This window comes from Trachemys scripta, chromosome 1 (genome assembly GCF_013100865.1).
Source record: "Trachemys scripta elegans isolate TJP31775 chromosome 1, CAS_Tse_1.0, whole genome shotgun sequence".
In the NCBI taxonomy this organism is placed as follows: Eukaryota; Metazoa; Chordata; order Testudines; family Emydidae; genus Trachemys; species Trachemys scripta.
The window spans coordinates 109708879-109726823 of NC_048298.1; the positions used below are offsets into that span (position 1 = coordinate 109708879).

Consider the following 17945-nt stretch of genomic DNA (forward strand, 5'->3'; position numbering starts at 1 on the left):
AGAACAGAACCTGGAACTCCTGATGACTCCCATTATCAGTTTCAGTTATCTAGAGTGACCATAGCTTCCCCATGTTCAATGAGTAGTATCCCTCTGATACAATAACTACCAACAGTAATAGCTTTTAAAAACACTTAAAGGGCTTCTGTCTGGATTCCAGAGAACCTGCTTTTTTCTTTAAATAAGTCATCCCCCCCCCCCCATGCTCTATTGTGTTCTAATGCAGTATAACAAAAGCTATCTCTTTACAGCAATTGTGGAATTTCAGGCACCCAGGGCCTGATTTTTAAATTGAAATTGAAATTAATGGAGATATCCCATCTCCTAGAACTGGAAGGGACCTTGAAAGGTCATCAAGTCCAGCCCCCTGCCTTCACTAGCAGGACCAAGTACTGATTTTATTTTCAGAGATGCTGAACTCCAGCTGATTTCTCGTATGCTTGTGGATGCTCAGTACTTCTTAAAATCAGGTCCCAAGTCCTGAAGGGTCAGTTGTGTCATCCCAGGTGGGCCCAGTGGGTTTTGAAATCCTCCCTTGCATGGAAAGCTGTGGCTTAGCATTTGCTGTGTTCAGGGCTTCAGAGTCCACACCCATCGCAGCTCAATGAAGATTTACTCTGCCATAAAGAATGGAGAAAATCAACAGATAAAGTAATTCCATTTCTACAGCCATCCGAGGGAAAGTGGGCCAGCCCTTCCCACCCCTGCTCAGCATAACCCCTGGAACCTGAATCTAAACTCTACATCTACAAACCCCTCACATCCTCTCGGCTCAGTTTTAAATCTTAGACGGCATTCTGCTTGATTTCCTCCTCCAAGAGCAGTGACCCAAAGAAACTACAATTCCCATAATCCTCTGCACAGGGTTGGAGTGCGGGGAGGCGGGGAAGATTGCCATGCCCCTGGTCGGAAAGGCAGCAAACATGGGCTCCCCCCGGAGCTGGAGGTCCGGGCTGTGACGGCTGGCTTTGCACGCTGCGCCTGGAACCAGCGGGCAGAAGCCGCCAGCCAGGACACAGCACCGATCGCAGGCGCAGAGCGCCAGCTCGGTGCACACAGGCTCTCGGGCCGTGCGCTGCGCTCCATTCCCCGGTGCATGGCTGGAGCTTGAACCCGCGTGTGGGAGGATCCAGCCCGTACGGGCACAGGGGGGCGCTCCGGCAGCTGCTGGGGCACAGCAGCAAGCGATGGCTCCGAAGGAGATGGGGTCGGGATTCAAAGGCACGTAGCCAAGCCCAGACGCTAACAGCCGCCACTCCCCGGGCACCATGAAGAACGACTTGCCTGTGTCCTTAGCTGGGCTCAGCGGGCCGGCAGGTTTCCTCAGGAGCAGCGAGCCTCTGTCCTTGTCTCCCGTGCCAGCCCCAGCGACCTCTTTGCTGGAGGAGGCTGCGGATTTGCTGGTGGTGCACCTGGACTTTGCTGCTGCGCTGGACAGGTGTGAGCGGGGCTGCGAAAGCCTGGCCTCGGACCCTGACTGTGAAAGGTACGGGGGGGGTGGGGGGGTCGAGTTCCCAGTCACCCCGGGCATGAAGCAAAGGAGGTTCCCGCTGCTTAGTTACACAGGGCAAACGCAGGTAGGGCCTGTGCAGCCGGTTCCCTGCGAAATCTGCTCAGATCCAAGCGCAGACGAAATCTGTTCCAGGTGACTCCTAGACAGAAAAGTCTTGGCTTTTGTTTGTGACCACACTGGACTACAGCAGGCCTGAGATGTTTGACAGGACTCAGCTAAGAGCTAAAGTATCAGTGTAACATCTGTTCAGTCCTGCCTTCGGGGACTCCATTGTGAACTCGTAGAGGGATGTATCGACACTGAATATTTTTCATCAATCCCTTTGAAATATTTTGCTTAGAAACAGTTCTGCTACTGTGGGTTCTGGTTTGGGATTTTTTTGTCCCTTTTCCCCCCTCAACCTTCTACTTGGGTAGAGTTGCAAGCAGGGCTTTGGAGCTGTGCTCCGGCTCCAGGCAAAAACCTGCAGCTCCCACTGCTCCAGTGCTGCTCCGCGCTCCAGCTCCGGGCTCCGCTCTAAAGCCCTGGTTGCAAGTGTTACTGGTCAGTCAGTGCTGTTGTCTTTTGTATGACACGTAAAGGAGAGATCCTTGATCATCTTTGGTAGTTAAAAATTTCATAGCAGCATTTTTTACAGTACTGAGAGTGTTAATATTGGTGTCTTGGCCAAATTCTGATTTGTCTAATTAGTTTTTAACTCCTCCATGCTGTTTCAGTTGGAAATAATACATTATTTCTTGCTTTCAACACTGAAGTGGGATGTAATGTTGCTGTTCTCTATACAAACAGCTGATTTGTTTCACCCAGCAGTAACTGTATGTCATAGGTAAGGGAAATGATTCCTGTATATGAAGTGCTTGGAGATCCTTGAGAATCAAGGCATTTTGATAATAATAGGTCTAAGAATATATAAGAACTCAGAAAAATGAAGCGTGGGATTATTGATCACACTTTATATTAAGGTTCTATTTATAAAGGATTAATGAATGATTAGTGCATGTTTTAGTAAATGGTTAATGTATTGTTTTAGAGTGCAAGTCAATACATGACTTATAGCCATCTATAACACTTACTGACATGCTTATAACTCTGTTTGCATTTTAATATGGCTAAATACATCTAGGAACAAAGAATGTAGGCCATGATGGGGGACTCTCTCCTGGAAATCAGTGACTGAAAATAATTTGTGGTTCATGATGGATAATCAGCTGAACATGAGCTCCCTGCGTGATGCCTTGGCCAAAAGGGCTAATGTAATCCTTGGATGCATAAGCAGGGGAATCTCAAGTAGGGGTAGGGAGACTATTTTATCTCTGTATTTGGCATTGGTGGGACTGCTGCTGCACTACTGTGTCCAGTTATGGTGTCTGCAATTCAAGATGGATGTTGATAAATTGGAGAAGGTTCAGAAAAGAGCCATGATAATGATTAAAAGAGATGAATCTATTTAGCTTAACAAAGAGAAGGTTAAGGGGTGACTTATTCTCCATGCAGGTACTTATAGACTGTAATTATTTAATAATGGATGCTTCAGTGTAGCGGAGAAAGGTATAATATGATCAAATGGCTGGAAGTTGAAGCTAGACAAAACGATATGCCTTATTTCCAGTCTGAATTTAAGTGTGAGAGTAATTAACCACTGGAACAATTTACCCAGGGTCATGGTGGATTCTTTATCACTGACTATTTTGAAATTAAGATTGGATATTTTGCTAAAAGATATGCTCTGGGAATTATTTTGGAGAAGTTTTATGGCCTGTGTTGTACTGGAGGTCAGACTAGATGATCACAATAGTCCCTTCTGTCCTTGGAATCTAGGAATTTCTCTTACTATTTATCTCTGTAACATGCTTAGAATATCTATAATTTGTTAGCCCTTTATAAATCACTATATTTAGGGATAGTTTTGTTCCTTTGTCTATTACTAGGGAGATGCATAGAAACAGAATCTGAGTGCCTTAGGTCTTCTAGTCTTGTTGCTCATTTCCCCCCTTCCCCCCGATCTGAAGACAAAAATACTCCTCCTGCTCCTCTTCATTTCTAAAGCTGTGTACCTAATACAGGTTTATGATTTGTGGTGGAGGAAATGAACAGCTGGAACAGATGAACTCTTAAGGGACTTACGCACAGCTCCTCCAATGTATTTAGGCCTGTAACTCCCATTTCTCTGGAAGCCCTGCCAATCAACAGATCTGGTCTAGCTCTGCTTTGCCTGTTAGTTATGATGAGTTCAAAAGCCATCAGAATGATGTAGTTTACTGAGCTTATTATGCCCCATGAGAATATAGTCCAGAGGTTCTTATGGTACTACTAGATACTAAACGACCCACAAACGTATTTAAAAGTGGGGTGGGGCATGAAGATGAGAATTCCCTGGAAGAACGTGTGTAAGATAGCATTGGAATTATGTTAGGATTAGTCACAACAAGGATAGAGCCTATACTTGTTACCTGGCCGAAGAGCCAGGGAGGGACACTATAAAAAAAATCCCCCCCGATGGGAAAGGAGTGGTTTAGGTTGATATTTTACTTGATATATTACAGTTGCACCCAGAGACCCCACTGGTGATGAAGGCCCCTTTGTGCTAGGTGCCGCACAAACACACAGCCTATCTCAAAGAGCGGACTGTCTAACTAGACAAGACCAACAAAGGGTGTGAGGGAAGAAGTAGAATCCTCATTTTATAGGTGGGGAACTAAGGGCTTGTCTACACTTAAAATGCCACAGCAGCATAGCTGCACCGCTGTAGCATTTCAGTGAAGCCTATACCAATGGTAATCCACCTCCTCCAGAGGCAGTAGCTATGTCTATGGGAGAATTCTCCCATCAACCTATCACTTTCTACACTGGGGGTTAGGTTGGTTTCACTGCATCACTCAGAGGTGTGGATTTTTCACACCCCTGATTGACTTCGTTATACCAACCTAATTTCCTAGTGGTGACCAGGCCTGAGGCAGAGAGAATGGTTGAATCACTGACTCTGTGTCGCACAAGCAGGGCGAGGAACCCAGTTTTCTTGAATTTTTATCTAGGTTTGGAATCTCTTACAATCACAATTTCAACACATTGTCAGTCCTAAAATAATAATGATGCCAATAGTCCTTGTCGTGATTTCTAGTCACCAAACCATTACTTAGAGGCTAGATTGTTAAAAGCCTAAACTAATTTACAGGTACATTTGACTTGGTTTAGCTGCTTTAATATCTGTGAATATAGACAACTCTTGATTAGTATGAAAAGGGGTCTATGCATGATTGAGAGATGTGGGACTTCTGCTGGAGATGTGTAACAAACATGTCCTGCAAAAAAGGCTGAACGTTGTCTGTTCTTTTGGGGAAAAGCTACTGAGGAGGAATTAGAAAGCCCCCAGCATCAGATGGGTCAGGCAGGGAAGGACTTTGAAACAGCATTTCTCACAAGCGCTCATTTGGCCTGTCTTGTCCATTGGACAGCTCTGCAGAAGTGAAGTGCTCCCTGTGCATTGTGGGCATCCAGGCCCTGGCAGAGATGAACCGGTGGAGAGAAGTTCTGTCTTGGATTCTACAGTATTACCAGGTCCCTGAACGTCTGCCTCCAAAAATTCTGGAACTGTGGTGAGTAATTATCTGTACTTTCCGGATATGTTCTGCCTAAAATATCCAGGTTCCACAACCTATATGTGTAGTGTGCTGAATGGGGTTCTAGTTGGGCTTTTTCCTCCATGTCCCTCCTTCTTTCTTGTCATCCCCCCCTGCACAAGAGGGGGGCCAGGCACAGCTGTTCAGAGGGAACCTTTTCAGAATGAAAACAGAGCTGAACTTGGTTTTCTGCAGCATCTTTCATTTTCAAGGAATGCCACAGTGATAGGTTAGAGGTTGTTTTGCCTCTTCCACAGCTTTGCCTCTTCCACAGCTAGAGACACTGGAACCTGTTAGTGTGAGAAGGGATGTTGCCCTGACACCAAGATCACACATCCCAGGTGTTATGTGATCTTTATCTAGCACCTGTAATCAGGCATTGGTTTAACATCTCCACTAGAATACGTTGCCTCACACAGTGCAGCATCTCCCTAGTGCTCTACTGCAGTGAAAGACATGTTGTTCCCTCCTCTTCTTCACTAGCAGGGCTAGACTACTGTGACTGTCTCCTGACTGAAGCTAACAGAATGTTAGGAACCATTAGGAAAAGAATAGATAATAAGACAGAAAATATCATATTGCCTTTATATAAATCCATGGTACATCTACTTCTTGAATACTGCATGCAGATCTGGTCACCCCATCACAAAACAGACACATTGGAATTGGAAAAGGTACAGAGAAGGGTAACAAAAATGATTAGGGATATGGAATAGCTTTCGTATGAGGAGAGATTAAATAGACTGGGACTTTTCAGCTTGGAAAAGAGACGACTGAGGGGGAACATGATAGAGGTCTATAAAATCTTGACTGGTGTGGAGAAAGTGAATTAGGAAGGGTTATTTACTCCTTCACATAACACAAGAAGTAGGGGGTCACTCAATGAAATTAATAGGCAACAAGTTTTAAACAAACAAAAGGAAATACTTCTTCACACAGTGCACAGTCAATCTGTGGAACTCCTTGCTAGGGGATGTTGCGAAGACCAAAACCATAACAGGGTTTAAAAAAAACAAAACAAAAAACAAGTTCATGGAGAATAGGTCCATTAAATAGCTATTAGTCAGGATGGGGAGGGATGCAACACCATGCTCTGAGCGTCCCCAGCCTCTGTTTGCTAGAAGCTGGTAGTGGACGACAAGATGGATCACTTGATGACTACCTGTTCTGTTCAGTCCTTCTGAAGCATCTGGCATTGACCACTGTTGGAAGACAGGATACTGGGCTAGATGGACCTTTGGTCTGACCCAGTATGGCCATTCTTATGTTCTCATAGGAATCCTTGTGATGAAAGATACAGTGGCACCTGACCTATAAATAGCCAAAGAACCACTTCATCAATTAATGGAATGAGATTATAGTAAATACCTATGAAAAATCCAGAATCTTCTCTTTATCAGAAGTGTGTTTTTAAATTCAATTTTTAGCAGGAAGAGAAAAAGAGTGCTGCAAGAAGTTGAATATATAAGTATTAAGGACATATTTACAGGGCTTTCCACCTATGGATCTCAAAGCACTTTACAAAGGCAGGTAAGTACCATTCCAAGTGATTGCTGGAGCAAATCTAGTCTCCCTTGGAATTACTGGCGTCTTAGAAGAAGGTGCGCAGGAGTCTTATTACTGAGAGCATGGAGTTGTGGAAGGGGTTGGCCTCTCTAGGAAGGAGGGAAAAATGGATTTGATGCTTGTTATGGAGGAGGTTGAGGAGGGTTTGGCAGCTGTGGAAAGGGGGTTGGGTGCTGCGGATCATGATTAACCAAGCCTGAGCAGAGAGTATTATTCAGAGCTATGAAAAGCCACATGCAGTTTGAGAGCCTTAAATTGAGTGTAACAGCTCGGGACATTGGATTCTCTGGATACTACATTTCACCCATTAGTCAAATCTGTGTCTTTGCCAGCCTCATGACCCCTCATGTCAAAACCCAAAGGGTCCGAGAACTGCCCAGGAATGTACTGCCTGATGTGTCTTGTTACGTCATGAATTTTGTGGCCTTAGCAAAGACTCAGACCCTGTGATGCCCTCAGTAAGTGCAGGGAGAAAGTCCCATGTCACCACCAGTGAAGAGCATGTGTTTAAGATAATCTCTTGCATCTTAACAGTGACTGCTGCTCCCTTTGCTCCCTGCATCAGGTGATGAAAGACTGGGAACGTTGCTGGGGGAGGAAGGAAGCTTGGCCTCTGCGGGTGTCTGCACTGCACTTGGGAGGTGTCATTCCCATTGTAGTAGATAGATTCATCTTAGCTCAGCTCAAGCTAGTGCACTAAAAATAGCAGTGTGGACATTGTGGCGCTGGTGATAGCTTGGGCTAGGCATCCAAATCCCAACCCCCCTTGGGTCCAAGCTCGGGTGGCTAGGCCAAGCTGCCACCGGTGCTGTAGCAGCTACACTGCTGTTCTTAGTGTAGTAGCTCAGCCTGAGCTAGTGCATGTCTGTCTACGCACGCTGGGAATCACACCTCCCTGCTGCAATGTAGGCACATGCTGAGGGGTTGCTTCATATTGCTTTCTAGGGACTTTCGCCCGCTCTGCAGGGAGTGCAGATCCTCACTGAGGGATCTATGTCCAGTTCCAGTCATAGATGACTGAAGTTGGTAACTGTAAGTGATCTCAACTTTGCAAATAGATTGTAGTGTAACATTCATTTTTTCTTGCATTCTAGCATCCTTTTGTACAGCACAGTGAAGGAGCCCCATGTGATGTTGGAAGTTGACAGTTATTGGCTGAGAGATCTAACCAATCAGAGCCTGCCTTTGTATGGTACCTTGATGGAGTTGCATCTGTTGCATGTGTTGCTTCCCCTTGGACAATTTGTGGAGGCAGAGGAGCTGGTACAGGGCTGTGACGCTTTCAACAAAGAGCAACAACTTGAGGCCCTGAAGACCATTAATGAGAGGAGGTGTCAGTGGGTGCAACAGGAAGAGACACAGTCAGCCCCTGAAGAGCAACCAGCCACAGCGAGGGATAAGCTGTTAGGTAGGTGCTCTCTCTAACCCTCACAATCCTGCTTTTCTCTTCCGAAGTGTAGAAGAGGGAGCCATTGAACTTGGGCTAAATCACTCTTTATTTGTATTTAGACTTATGTTAAGTGTTTTACCTACTTGCTCTTGGTGCTTTCACTCTGGTTAAAACTCACAATGTCGAAATGCAGCTCAACACATACAATCTACAGATTACCCCTCCCCCTAACATAACCACTGTCTGATAATAAATAATCATTCATCTCAGCCCCCTTTCTTATACCCCAGATCCCTCAGCTAGGCTCCTTCCCAAATGTTCAGGAGAAAAGATGGATTTTGCAGCATGTCCAGAAGGCCAGCAAATCTGGTAGGTCGAGAGGAGAAGCGAGTTTCAAATCGAAAAGCCCTTCACAGAGAACTGTCCTGCAAGTAGCCTTCTCCCATCTACAATGAGGGAGTTGCAGTTCTGCAGTCCTCACAACAGTGGCAGCATTTAGGAGGGGAAGAGGTGGTACCTCAATGAACCCAAACTACTTAAGGCTTTTAAATTAAAATAAAGACCTCAAACTGTGCTTGGAAATCCATAGTATTCCAAGCTCCCCATGTCTGTTTAGTGTTTGACCTCTGCTGGATGCCAGTTGCAGTGGTGTTTTTTTGGTGGGATTTAAATACTTGTCCACTGGGAACTGATCTGAAAGCTACCCACTTATTTCCACACATCAAGCTGCCATTACATGGGTTGACTGTTCAGTTCTCATTACCAACTAGGGCTAGATTCAAACTGGTGCTTTAGAAGGAAGAGGCTCTGTATCCACTACCAGTTTTACCTCTCTCTTTTTTATTATGCCCAATTGGATGATTGTACAGCCAGTTCCCCTTTCTTAACCTATCCAAGGTTGGTAGTGACTGAAAGTCTTATGGAAGTGGTTTCAGTTTCATCAAATTTCTAGGTCTCAAAATTCCATCACAGCTGGCACTAGTTGGTACCCATTTCTGCTGCAGTAAGAGGAGCAGCTACCCAACATACTATTAGGCCTGGTCTACACTTAAAATGTAGGCTGATCTAGCTACAGTGCTCAGGGGTGTAAAAAAAGCCACCCCCCTGTTCACCCTGAGTATGCCAACCTAATCCCCAGTGTAGACACAGCTAGGTTGACGGCAGAATGCTTCCATTGACCTAACAACAGTTGCTCAGGGAGGTGGATTTCCTAGAGTGATAGACAGATTCCATCTGTCACTGTAGACTGCATCTACACTACAGGGTTATGCCAGCATAGCTACAGTGCCATATCTATGTTATGCTAGTTTCCATAGCATAGACATGGCCTTAGTCTGCTGGCTTAGTGAGTATTAACTGTTAATTAACAATATTGCCAGGGGATGTTCCTTCTGACCTCTTACATGGCATGTGCATAAACAAATGTTCTTGCTTGATAAGAATTGCAAGGGCAAAGTTTATCTTTCACATTGGCAAAGACTAAGGCAATTTTCTAGTTTTTAAAATATACACCTCTACCCCGATATAATGCTGTGCTCGGGAGCCAAAAAAATCGTACCATGTTATAGGTGAAACCGCATTATATTGACCTTGCTTTGATCCGCTGGAGCGTGCAGCTCTGCCCCGCCCCGAAGTGCTGCTTTACCGCGTTATATCCGAATTCGTGTTATATCAGGTCGCGTTATATCGGGGTAGAGGTGTACTACAGAAGAAATATGTAAAAACATGCAATTAAAACTTAAGACAGATGTCATTTCCTCTAAGGGCTTATGTAGTTGCCAGTGTGAACTTTCTACCATCTTCCCATGAATAATTTTCTTATTGTATTCTCATTTTTTGAGCCCATGTAGTAGAATCTATGGGTGGGACTTAAGCACCTATTAGACCTAAGAATTCCCAATTAATCCAGGTAGTCTTGTCTCCAGGGGGGCTCCAGCACCTGGAGAGGGCATCCCTCCCTTATGGGACATCAGTATTGATAATTGTATAAAGTCCTTTGGGTACAAGCTTCCCACAAAGCTTCCTCCTCAGTAACAACTACCATAAAGCTTTTAGAAAGAAAGCAGGAAAAGAAAGCAACACACCTCTGTTAATAGTGGCCCAACTAGGAAGTCATGTGGATTGCAGGAGCCAATGTGATGTTACATCCTTGCTAATAGCAGACAGGCCAGGAGCGCTTGAGGAGCCCAGGGATGAACAAAGTGTTCCTCTTCTAATAGCTGCCCTGTCATGGGGTGCATCACTCACCAGCGGGCTGGCACCTCCTCCCAGCCACTCTGGAGATTAGCTGGAGGCCACCACCCCCATCCATGGCTTGCACATCATCACTCTGTCTCCGCATCTGCCAGTGGCCCCTCTTGCAGCCTCAGGAACCACAGCACCCTCTTCGTAACTTGACCCTCCAGCTGTGTCCCCATCCATGTTCCCCCCTTCTAGGGGTTAATGTCTCAGGCTATCCACTATTCCTGGTCCCAACCCAGGGAGTTTACAGATAGCAGCCTCTTGCTGTGACTCTTCAATTTCTCCCAATGCTGCTAAGTTTCCCTGGCTACTTCCCCGTGGCCCCAGCACCTTCTTCGCCCTAACCTCAGGACATGCAACTACCCAGCCCCAGCAGCCAATCAGGAGCTCTATCTTGCTCCCCCATCTCTGTGAGTAGTTGTTTTGTCCAAGGTGCCGCAGGTCTTTCAGCCTACTAGAGACACAGTCCTCACTCCTTGAGCTCCCAGCAGCAACTTACTCTGCTCTACCCTGCAGCTCCTTTTATGTGAGCTTGCTTGGCCCTGATTGGTTGTTCCCTGCAACTCCTCCCTGATTGGCTGCACTCACACAGCCTCTCTGGACCACTCGGAGGACTCACCTCCACTGCTCGCTGCTGAGGTTAACGCTTCCTAGTCCAGTGTGGGGCAGACACCCGATCACATGCTCCATTGAGATAGCTTTTGGAACCCAGCAGCTCTTCTGTGCGGTCTTATTTTCCTTGCCCCTTCCTTTAACCACCTCTTGTACTTGTATTCCAGGCTCTGTGTCCCGAAAGTTATTGACCATATTAACAGTGCTGCGTAGAGCACTGGGATCCATGTCAAGCCACTTCTGTTCCAGCCCTTACAAAAAGACGCTCTTGGCTGCTCTCATAGTATGCCTTGTTGTGGTGAGACTAGACCCGGGTATGTGATTAAGGCCTCTGAATGTTGTTTGTTATCTGTCTTATGGTTATGAACAAGAAACTGGGAATTGCTAGCGTTGGGCTTGGAAGAGGAACATTTATTCAAGCCTCTCCCCTTAGGAGTTACTGTGAGATATGGTGCAAGAGTGGTGGGTGTGCGGGAGCTCACAGCTACTATATTTCCAGCTTTTTCCACTAAAAGGTCACTGAAAGGAGATGTGTAGGACAGCTGGCTGTAAATAAACTTATAGCTACTGCATCTGCAGCTTTCCTAACGAAAGGTACTGTCGGAAATTGTTCTGAAGCACAGGCTATGGGCAGTTCGCAGCTATCCAGTGCCAGACTCTGCCTCTGTCAGAGAAAGATGCTGCAAAGGTGTTGGCTGTGGGAAGTACAGAGTGGTAAGAATGGTAGTGATTGGTGAACTTTAGAAAAGTAATTTAGCTCTAACCTCAACCTTGATCCACTTAAGATACAAGCCAACCCAAAACTACCCTAAAAGGCACTCATTAGCATTCAGAAAATCTGTGGATATAGATCCCCCCGCCCCCATTTTGTAATGAGAGTTTCCTGCGTTTCTCCTAGCCCTAAGAATCTTCATTACTGAGGCACATGCTCAGTGCCACCCTGCAGAGGGGACTTTTGAGTCTTCAGTGCCGTTCTGTCAATCAGCCTTTGGAGGGTGAAGCATAGCTTATTGGGGATGAGAGCAGCACCCTCTTCTCTATGCCCTGCAGCTTCTGCTAGGTGAGAGTCTGAGCTCTCACCTGGGCAGGAATAAAGAGAAAGAAAAGCTGATGGCTTCCCTTAACCCGAGTGGGGATCAGCTCTTTCTAAGTCTGACTTTATAAAGAGAAGGGTAGGAAACATTAATGAAATACTTTTGTTTTATTCTGCAGCTGCTCCCACATCCCTACCCTTCCTTTACAGGCTGGTCCAGCTCTGCCATCAGGCATGGGTGGCTGTATTTTCTCCGCTCTACAGGCCTCCAGTTCAAGACTAAGCGGCTTTACGACGTGTTGCAAGTCTTTTGTCTCTGTTGCTGTGCAAGTGGCAGTTTGTCTTGAAGATTTTAATCAGGCTCTACAAGGGCTCCTGAGATCAATGTACTAATTAAAATGACCACACGTGGGCTCTGGTGCAGTGACATCTTCCTCTCTTGCCAGACTAAGAACCTGACCTAGTGCTGTCTGGATTTTGAAACTGCCTCTGCTACTTGTCTCCCTGTGCTATGGAGCTCTGCAGCACAGTACTAACCCTGGAGGAATGTGCACGTACAGGGTTTTAGCCCTCCTCCTCTAATCCATGCCTTATTTAGATGTCCCCTGAAAGTAGTTGCTTTTGGTGTGAGTCCCAAGTGAGAGTCTGTAGCCAATGGCAAAGAACAATGACAGGCATTTTGAGAGATTGCACTATCCTTGCAAATGTTTTTGAAGTTGTCCAAGAAGTGGGAGTGGAATTTCAGAGTGTATGGTTATGAAAGATCTCAGAGTACCAGGTCTACACTGAACCCTAGGAGCCAAAAAAATGTCCTGCCTCGGGACCCTTTAAATGCCCAGTTTCTGCAGCGAGGGATTTAAGCCAAATATGTGGAACACTATAAAATATTGCAGACTGAAATTGGAGCCCATTCTGTTCTGAGGGCCAGAGTTTCTCTTGTGACCCTGATGTGTCTTGGCATAGTCATTCTCACTTTGGATTTAACAATCGTGGCTAAGCAAGCATATCAAGGTGATGGGACGCATTATAAAGATGGATCCGTCAGCCCATTCTGTCCCCTGTCTGCATCCAGCACAAGCAATTATAGACCTGTCTTTCAGATGATCATGAATGCTAAATATTTGACACTGGATAAGTTAAAATAGGGGACAGCAGAGAAATGGAGATGGTGAGAGACAAGAACCAACAGAGTTGCTCTTGTTAATCTTAATATGCTCCATATTTATTAGAGTCTAACCTGCCCCATTACTTGAATTGTCATGTAGTTTCACTGCATACTTTAGATGTCTCTGTATCTTCTGTTGATGTGCTTTCTATTTACATATTTAGATTTAAATACACAAGCCTCCTAGCCACATGCCTAGGCCTTCCAACAAGTATTTAGAATCATAATCCACAGAGTAATCATCCAGCAGCAAAACTGCACTCTTTCACACCAAGAGTAAATTAACAGGCCTCAAAATACATTTCCCCCTCTATCCAAAACCCTAGACCCCAGTTCTCCCCAACAGCTCTAGCACATAGTGTTCTGATGGTCAATAGATCAAAGCTACTTCAGACTAGTGGTTGGGGGAGCGACTTCCAGAGTCAAAGGGCCCTCCTGGAGAACACTTTGCCAGCAGTTCCCGCCCCTATACCAAGTTGGCTTCACAGCTCAACTGCCTCAGCTGATTGTAGCTTTAACAGTATAAAACAGGGAGATAAGTGATTATTCAGGTAGACAAGTCCCAAACCACACCTGAACTCCCCACCTCCCTGATAACCAAGAGGCATCCAGTGCAGATCCTTGTGCAGTGTTCTATAACATGAGTCCTCTATGAAACATCCCACACGGCCTTCTGCCTTTGCAGTAACCATACAGTGCTGTGGGGGCTATTTCTAATCTTTCAAAAATGGCAGCAGCACACAGGTATCACAACAGTTGGCTGAATGCACTACTATGGTTTGTTAGCGGTTCCTCCTCTTTTAAGAGAGTCTGAGGTTCCGTCTTCGCTGCTAAACAACACCCCTGTTTTTCTATGGCATAACTAACATGAACTATCCTGTGAAATCCTAGTGGAAACAAGGCTCTAGTTTTACTGAGAGGTAAACCAGGCAAGGTCAATGATGCAGTGGGGGTGATAATATTATTAACTTTGCTTACCTTTCACTCAGAAGAAAGTACAGGAAGCTTGTCTCCACTAGGATATTACAGTGAGATAACTATTGTGCATTTGTCTTGCTGTGAAAAACATGTGTAGGCAGTTAAGACAAAGCCTTGAAGACCTTACACATTTTGGAGCTTCATGTTATTATTTACATGCATCTGTAATGCACCTATCGCCATTATATCTCCATGAGCTCAGTCACTGATTCATCATTTCAAAGACTTTCAGCATAAAATAATCATATCAAGACTCTAAGGAGAAAGGTTCTGGGCTTGTCTACATGGTGTGGCAATGGGGCCGTGATTTCTAAAATGCACTAGCTTGCGCATTAATTGGTCCGTGTAGTCCCTCCTGGTATGCACTAAAAGTTCCCTATCATGCTTTAACATAGTTCTGTTTCAAATAGTACTACGTTAAAGTGCAACAAGGAACTTCTGGTACACACCAGCAGGGTCTGCATGGTCTGATAAGTGTGCAACACGTTAGTGAACTTTAGAAATCACACCCCTGTAGAGTGCACTGCCACACAACTTAGACAAGTCCTCTCTGTAACTCTTCTAAGAATGACTAGTTTGTACTTCCCAGTCTCCTATATTGCAGGATCTATCTATGTACATAGCTTTATGACCTAGTTACAGAGGTATCTGAGGGTGTCAAATTCTGCTTACTGATCGTATGTAGTCTGTCTTTCTGCCGTTAGCTAGGTGGCAGTTCACATTTCCTCTGGCTCATTGTTGCAAATTTCTGATTGTAGCCGTGCTTGTGATATTGGGATTGTGTTCTGTGAGGAGTATGCACGATATTCTCGATTTCTGCTTAGAGGTTGCTTGATAATGTCTTAACTGTTCATTTCCATGGATCTTTTTAATATGTGTGAGTGATACATAGATTAGCCACCTCAGATTTCTCCTAGTACTTTGTTTTTTAATTTGAATGTTTTTCATTGTGTTTAGCACATAATGAGACAAAGGATGGTAGAAACAGAAAAATATCAGTTATGCAATTCTAATGGTTTTATTCATTTAATTTTAAATACTTTAGTAATTTTTATTCTGAAAATTATGTAGTCCGTTATACTGTGATGCTCAGTCGGGCTGGTCACAAAACAGTCTTTCACAACACTGGCATATATTATTAAAAATATTTACATTCAGTAAATATTTCCAATGAAACACATTGGAAATATGTTTCACCTCAAACACTGGCTCTGATTCTGCAAACACATGCTTTAATTAGGTGAGTAGTACCATTCAGTTCTATGGGACTAATTACCCAACTAAGTCTACTCATAAGCTGTGACCCTGCAAACACTAATGCATGTATTTTCATATAATGGATCAGAGAATTGAATATTTTTTTGCATATCTTCCCAGATGCTTTCAATTAAAGATGCAACATATATTGTTCATATGTTAAACTTTTTAATATGAAGCAGTATTTGTCTATTCATGATTTATGTATGTTTGTATATACTTAAGTGGCCAAGAATTTACAGAAACATGCAACAAAGAGTAAAGTATTCAATAATTCTTCATCTGTAGTTTCATCATTTTCCCCTATCCCGTACCACAATCAAAGAGCTTGTTACCATGGGGGAAGATGCCACCATACATACCTTCTGTAGATGTGATCCTTCTGCCACCAAACCCTTGCTGTAGGGGGAAGGGGTGTTTGCACTTTTTGCTGATTATCTCCAGGCATAGGAGTTGGAGATGATTCTACTGCTATTTGACTTCCTGTTGTAGGAGGTTGAAGATTATATTGACACATATTCCCTACAGGGAATTGAAAAATGCCAGGGGAGAAGTACAGCAGCATCTGTACTCAACTGCTTCGAAATGGAGCCTTTGGAGCTGTAGCCAGGAGGAGGATGAAGCCTAGTGACTTTTTGTTGTGCACAGGTGATCAAATAATCTACCACTGAGATCTCTTCATACATTTCTCCTTCCCTTCACTGACACATTTCAATCAGTAGAATTTACAACACGCTAAATAACTCAATCACCATCATTCCCCTCCAGTTACCTCTGATGTCACATAAGCCCAGATCCTCAAAGGTATTTAGGTACCTAACACGCATTGAATATCTGGACCTTAGAGCTTGTTTACTTGGCACTTTACAGTGTTGCAACTTTCTCGCTCAGGGGTGTGAAAAAACGCCCCTGAGCGCTGCAAATTTCAGCGCTGTAATGTGCTAGTATAGACAGTGCACCAGGCCTGGGAGCCACACTCCCAGCGCTAGTAGCTGCGACTACACAAGCCACGTTAAAGCACTGCCATGGCAGCACTTTAATATTGCCAGTGAAAACTGGCCGATACACAACATAAAAATGAGCTCAGCAATTGACATTGCCTGACTATAATAATTGTTGTTAATTTTGCTTAATTACAAACACATTTCTTTATGTGCAGCATATTCACCACTTAATGAGTTTTAACTATATGGAAAGTTTGGAAAGTTAGTAACAAGCAGGGCTGTCAATCGCAATTCACTCAAAGTTAATTGTGATTAACTGCACTGTTAATAGAATAGCAATTGAAATTTCTTGCAGTAATAGTGCAAGAGTTAAGCACAGGAATGAAAGATACATTCAATTGAAGGGAAACTAAGGGGGAAGTTTATGGGAAGAATATAGTTTCCCAGTTCACAATTTGACCAGAGGTGTGACTTTTTTGTAAGTGATGACCACCCGGATTTCCAGCTGAAGTAAAGAGTTGCTGTGGGTGCTCAGCCCCTCTGACAATCATATCCCAAGATACCAAAGTATTCTGACAAGTCTCGTGAAGTCTTTAAGAGCCTCATTTCTGTGTCTGTTTTTAATGCCCTCTTTTCTAGTGCCATCCGAAGGTAACACTCGTAGTTTTCTATAAATGTAGCAGTATTGCAATTTAATCTCAAGCTAATTGATACTCAGTGTTCACACCTATGCATGAAAAAATTTACAAAATTACCCAAATCACTTCATGGTTTGATGCCTTTGCTTTCCACTTGATTAATTAATAATCACAATTGAGGGCAGTAGAAATAAACCAGAAAAAAAGTTCATGATGAATTTTGTAACATACAGTCTACAAAGTTTATATTGTTGTTGGTGCTTAGACTTAACAGCCATTTTCCTAAGTCCTGCAATACAAAAGCCAGAAAATATCTTGGTATTAATGAATCCTTTAAAAATAGAACATGTCTATAGAACAAAGAGTTTTAAGATCCAGTGCCGATAACCATCGACCTATCTTTCACTGATTACAAAAAAAAAAAAACGGTACTGCTTCATGACTAAGGCTATGATTCAGTCACGGTATTTTTAGTAAAAGTCATGGACAGGTCACAGACAATAAACAAAATTTCATGGCCTGTGACCAGTCCATGATTTATACTATAAATACCCTTGACTAAATCTTGGGGGGGCCACTATTGGGTGGGGTGTGCCCCAGAGGGCTGCTACTGAGGGGGGTAATGGCACCAGCTGCTGGGGGCTGCTGGAGCACAGTCTGCTCCGGCCACCCCAGGGACAGCTGCTGGGGGTCGTTGCTGGGGGCCGCTGGAGCAGCGGCTGCTCTGTCCACCCCAGGGGCCGCTGCTCAGGCTATTCCTGGGGCTGTTTGAGCAGCTGGCCCTGGAGCCAGCTGCTTTGGCAGCCCTCGGGTCAGCCACACTGGCCGCTCCAGAAGTCACGGAAAGTTACAGAATCCATGACTTCTGCAACCTCCATGACAGACACATGCCCTATTCGTGACTGATTGGTATTCTAGAGCTCATGATCCTGAGTGCACAACAGAGATTCTGGGTTTTCCAGGGATATTCAGCAAAAGCATCAAAACACCA

At 44.5% G+C, this 17945-nt stretch overlaps 1 protein-coding gene across 1 annotated transcript; it reads left to right on the top strand.

Annotated features, from left to right (window-relative positions):
- The first annotated feature begins 912 nt into the window (after positions 1-912).
- Positions 913-15667, top strand: PEX26 (peroxisomal biogenesis factor 26). The gene is made up of 5 exons (XM_034781544.1): positions 913-1486; positions 4966-5106; positions 7791-8104; positions 11107-11253; positions 12152-15667. The coding sequence occupies exons 1-5, from the start codon at positions 1269-1271 to the stop codon at positions 12253-12255; spliced, it is 924 nt and encodes a 307-aa protein (XP_034637435.1). The 5' UTR covers positions 913-1268; the 3' UTR covers positions 12256-15667.
- The last annotated feature ends 2278 nt before the right edge of the window (positions 15668-17945 follow it).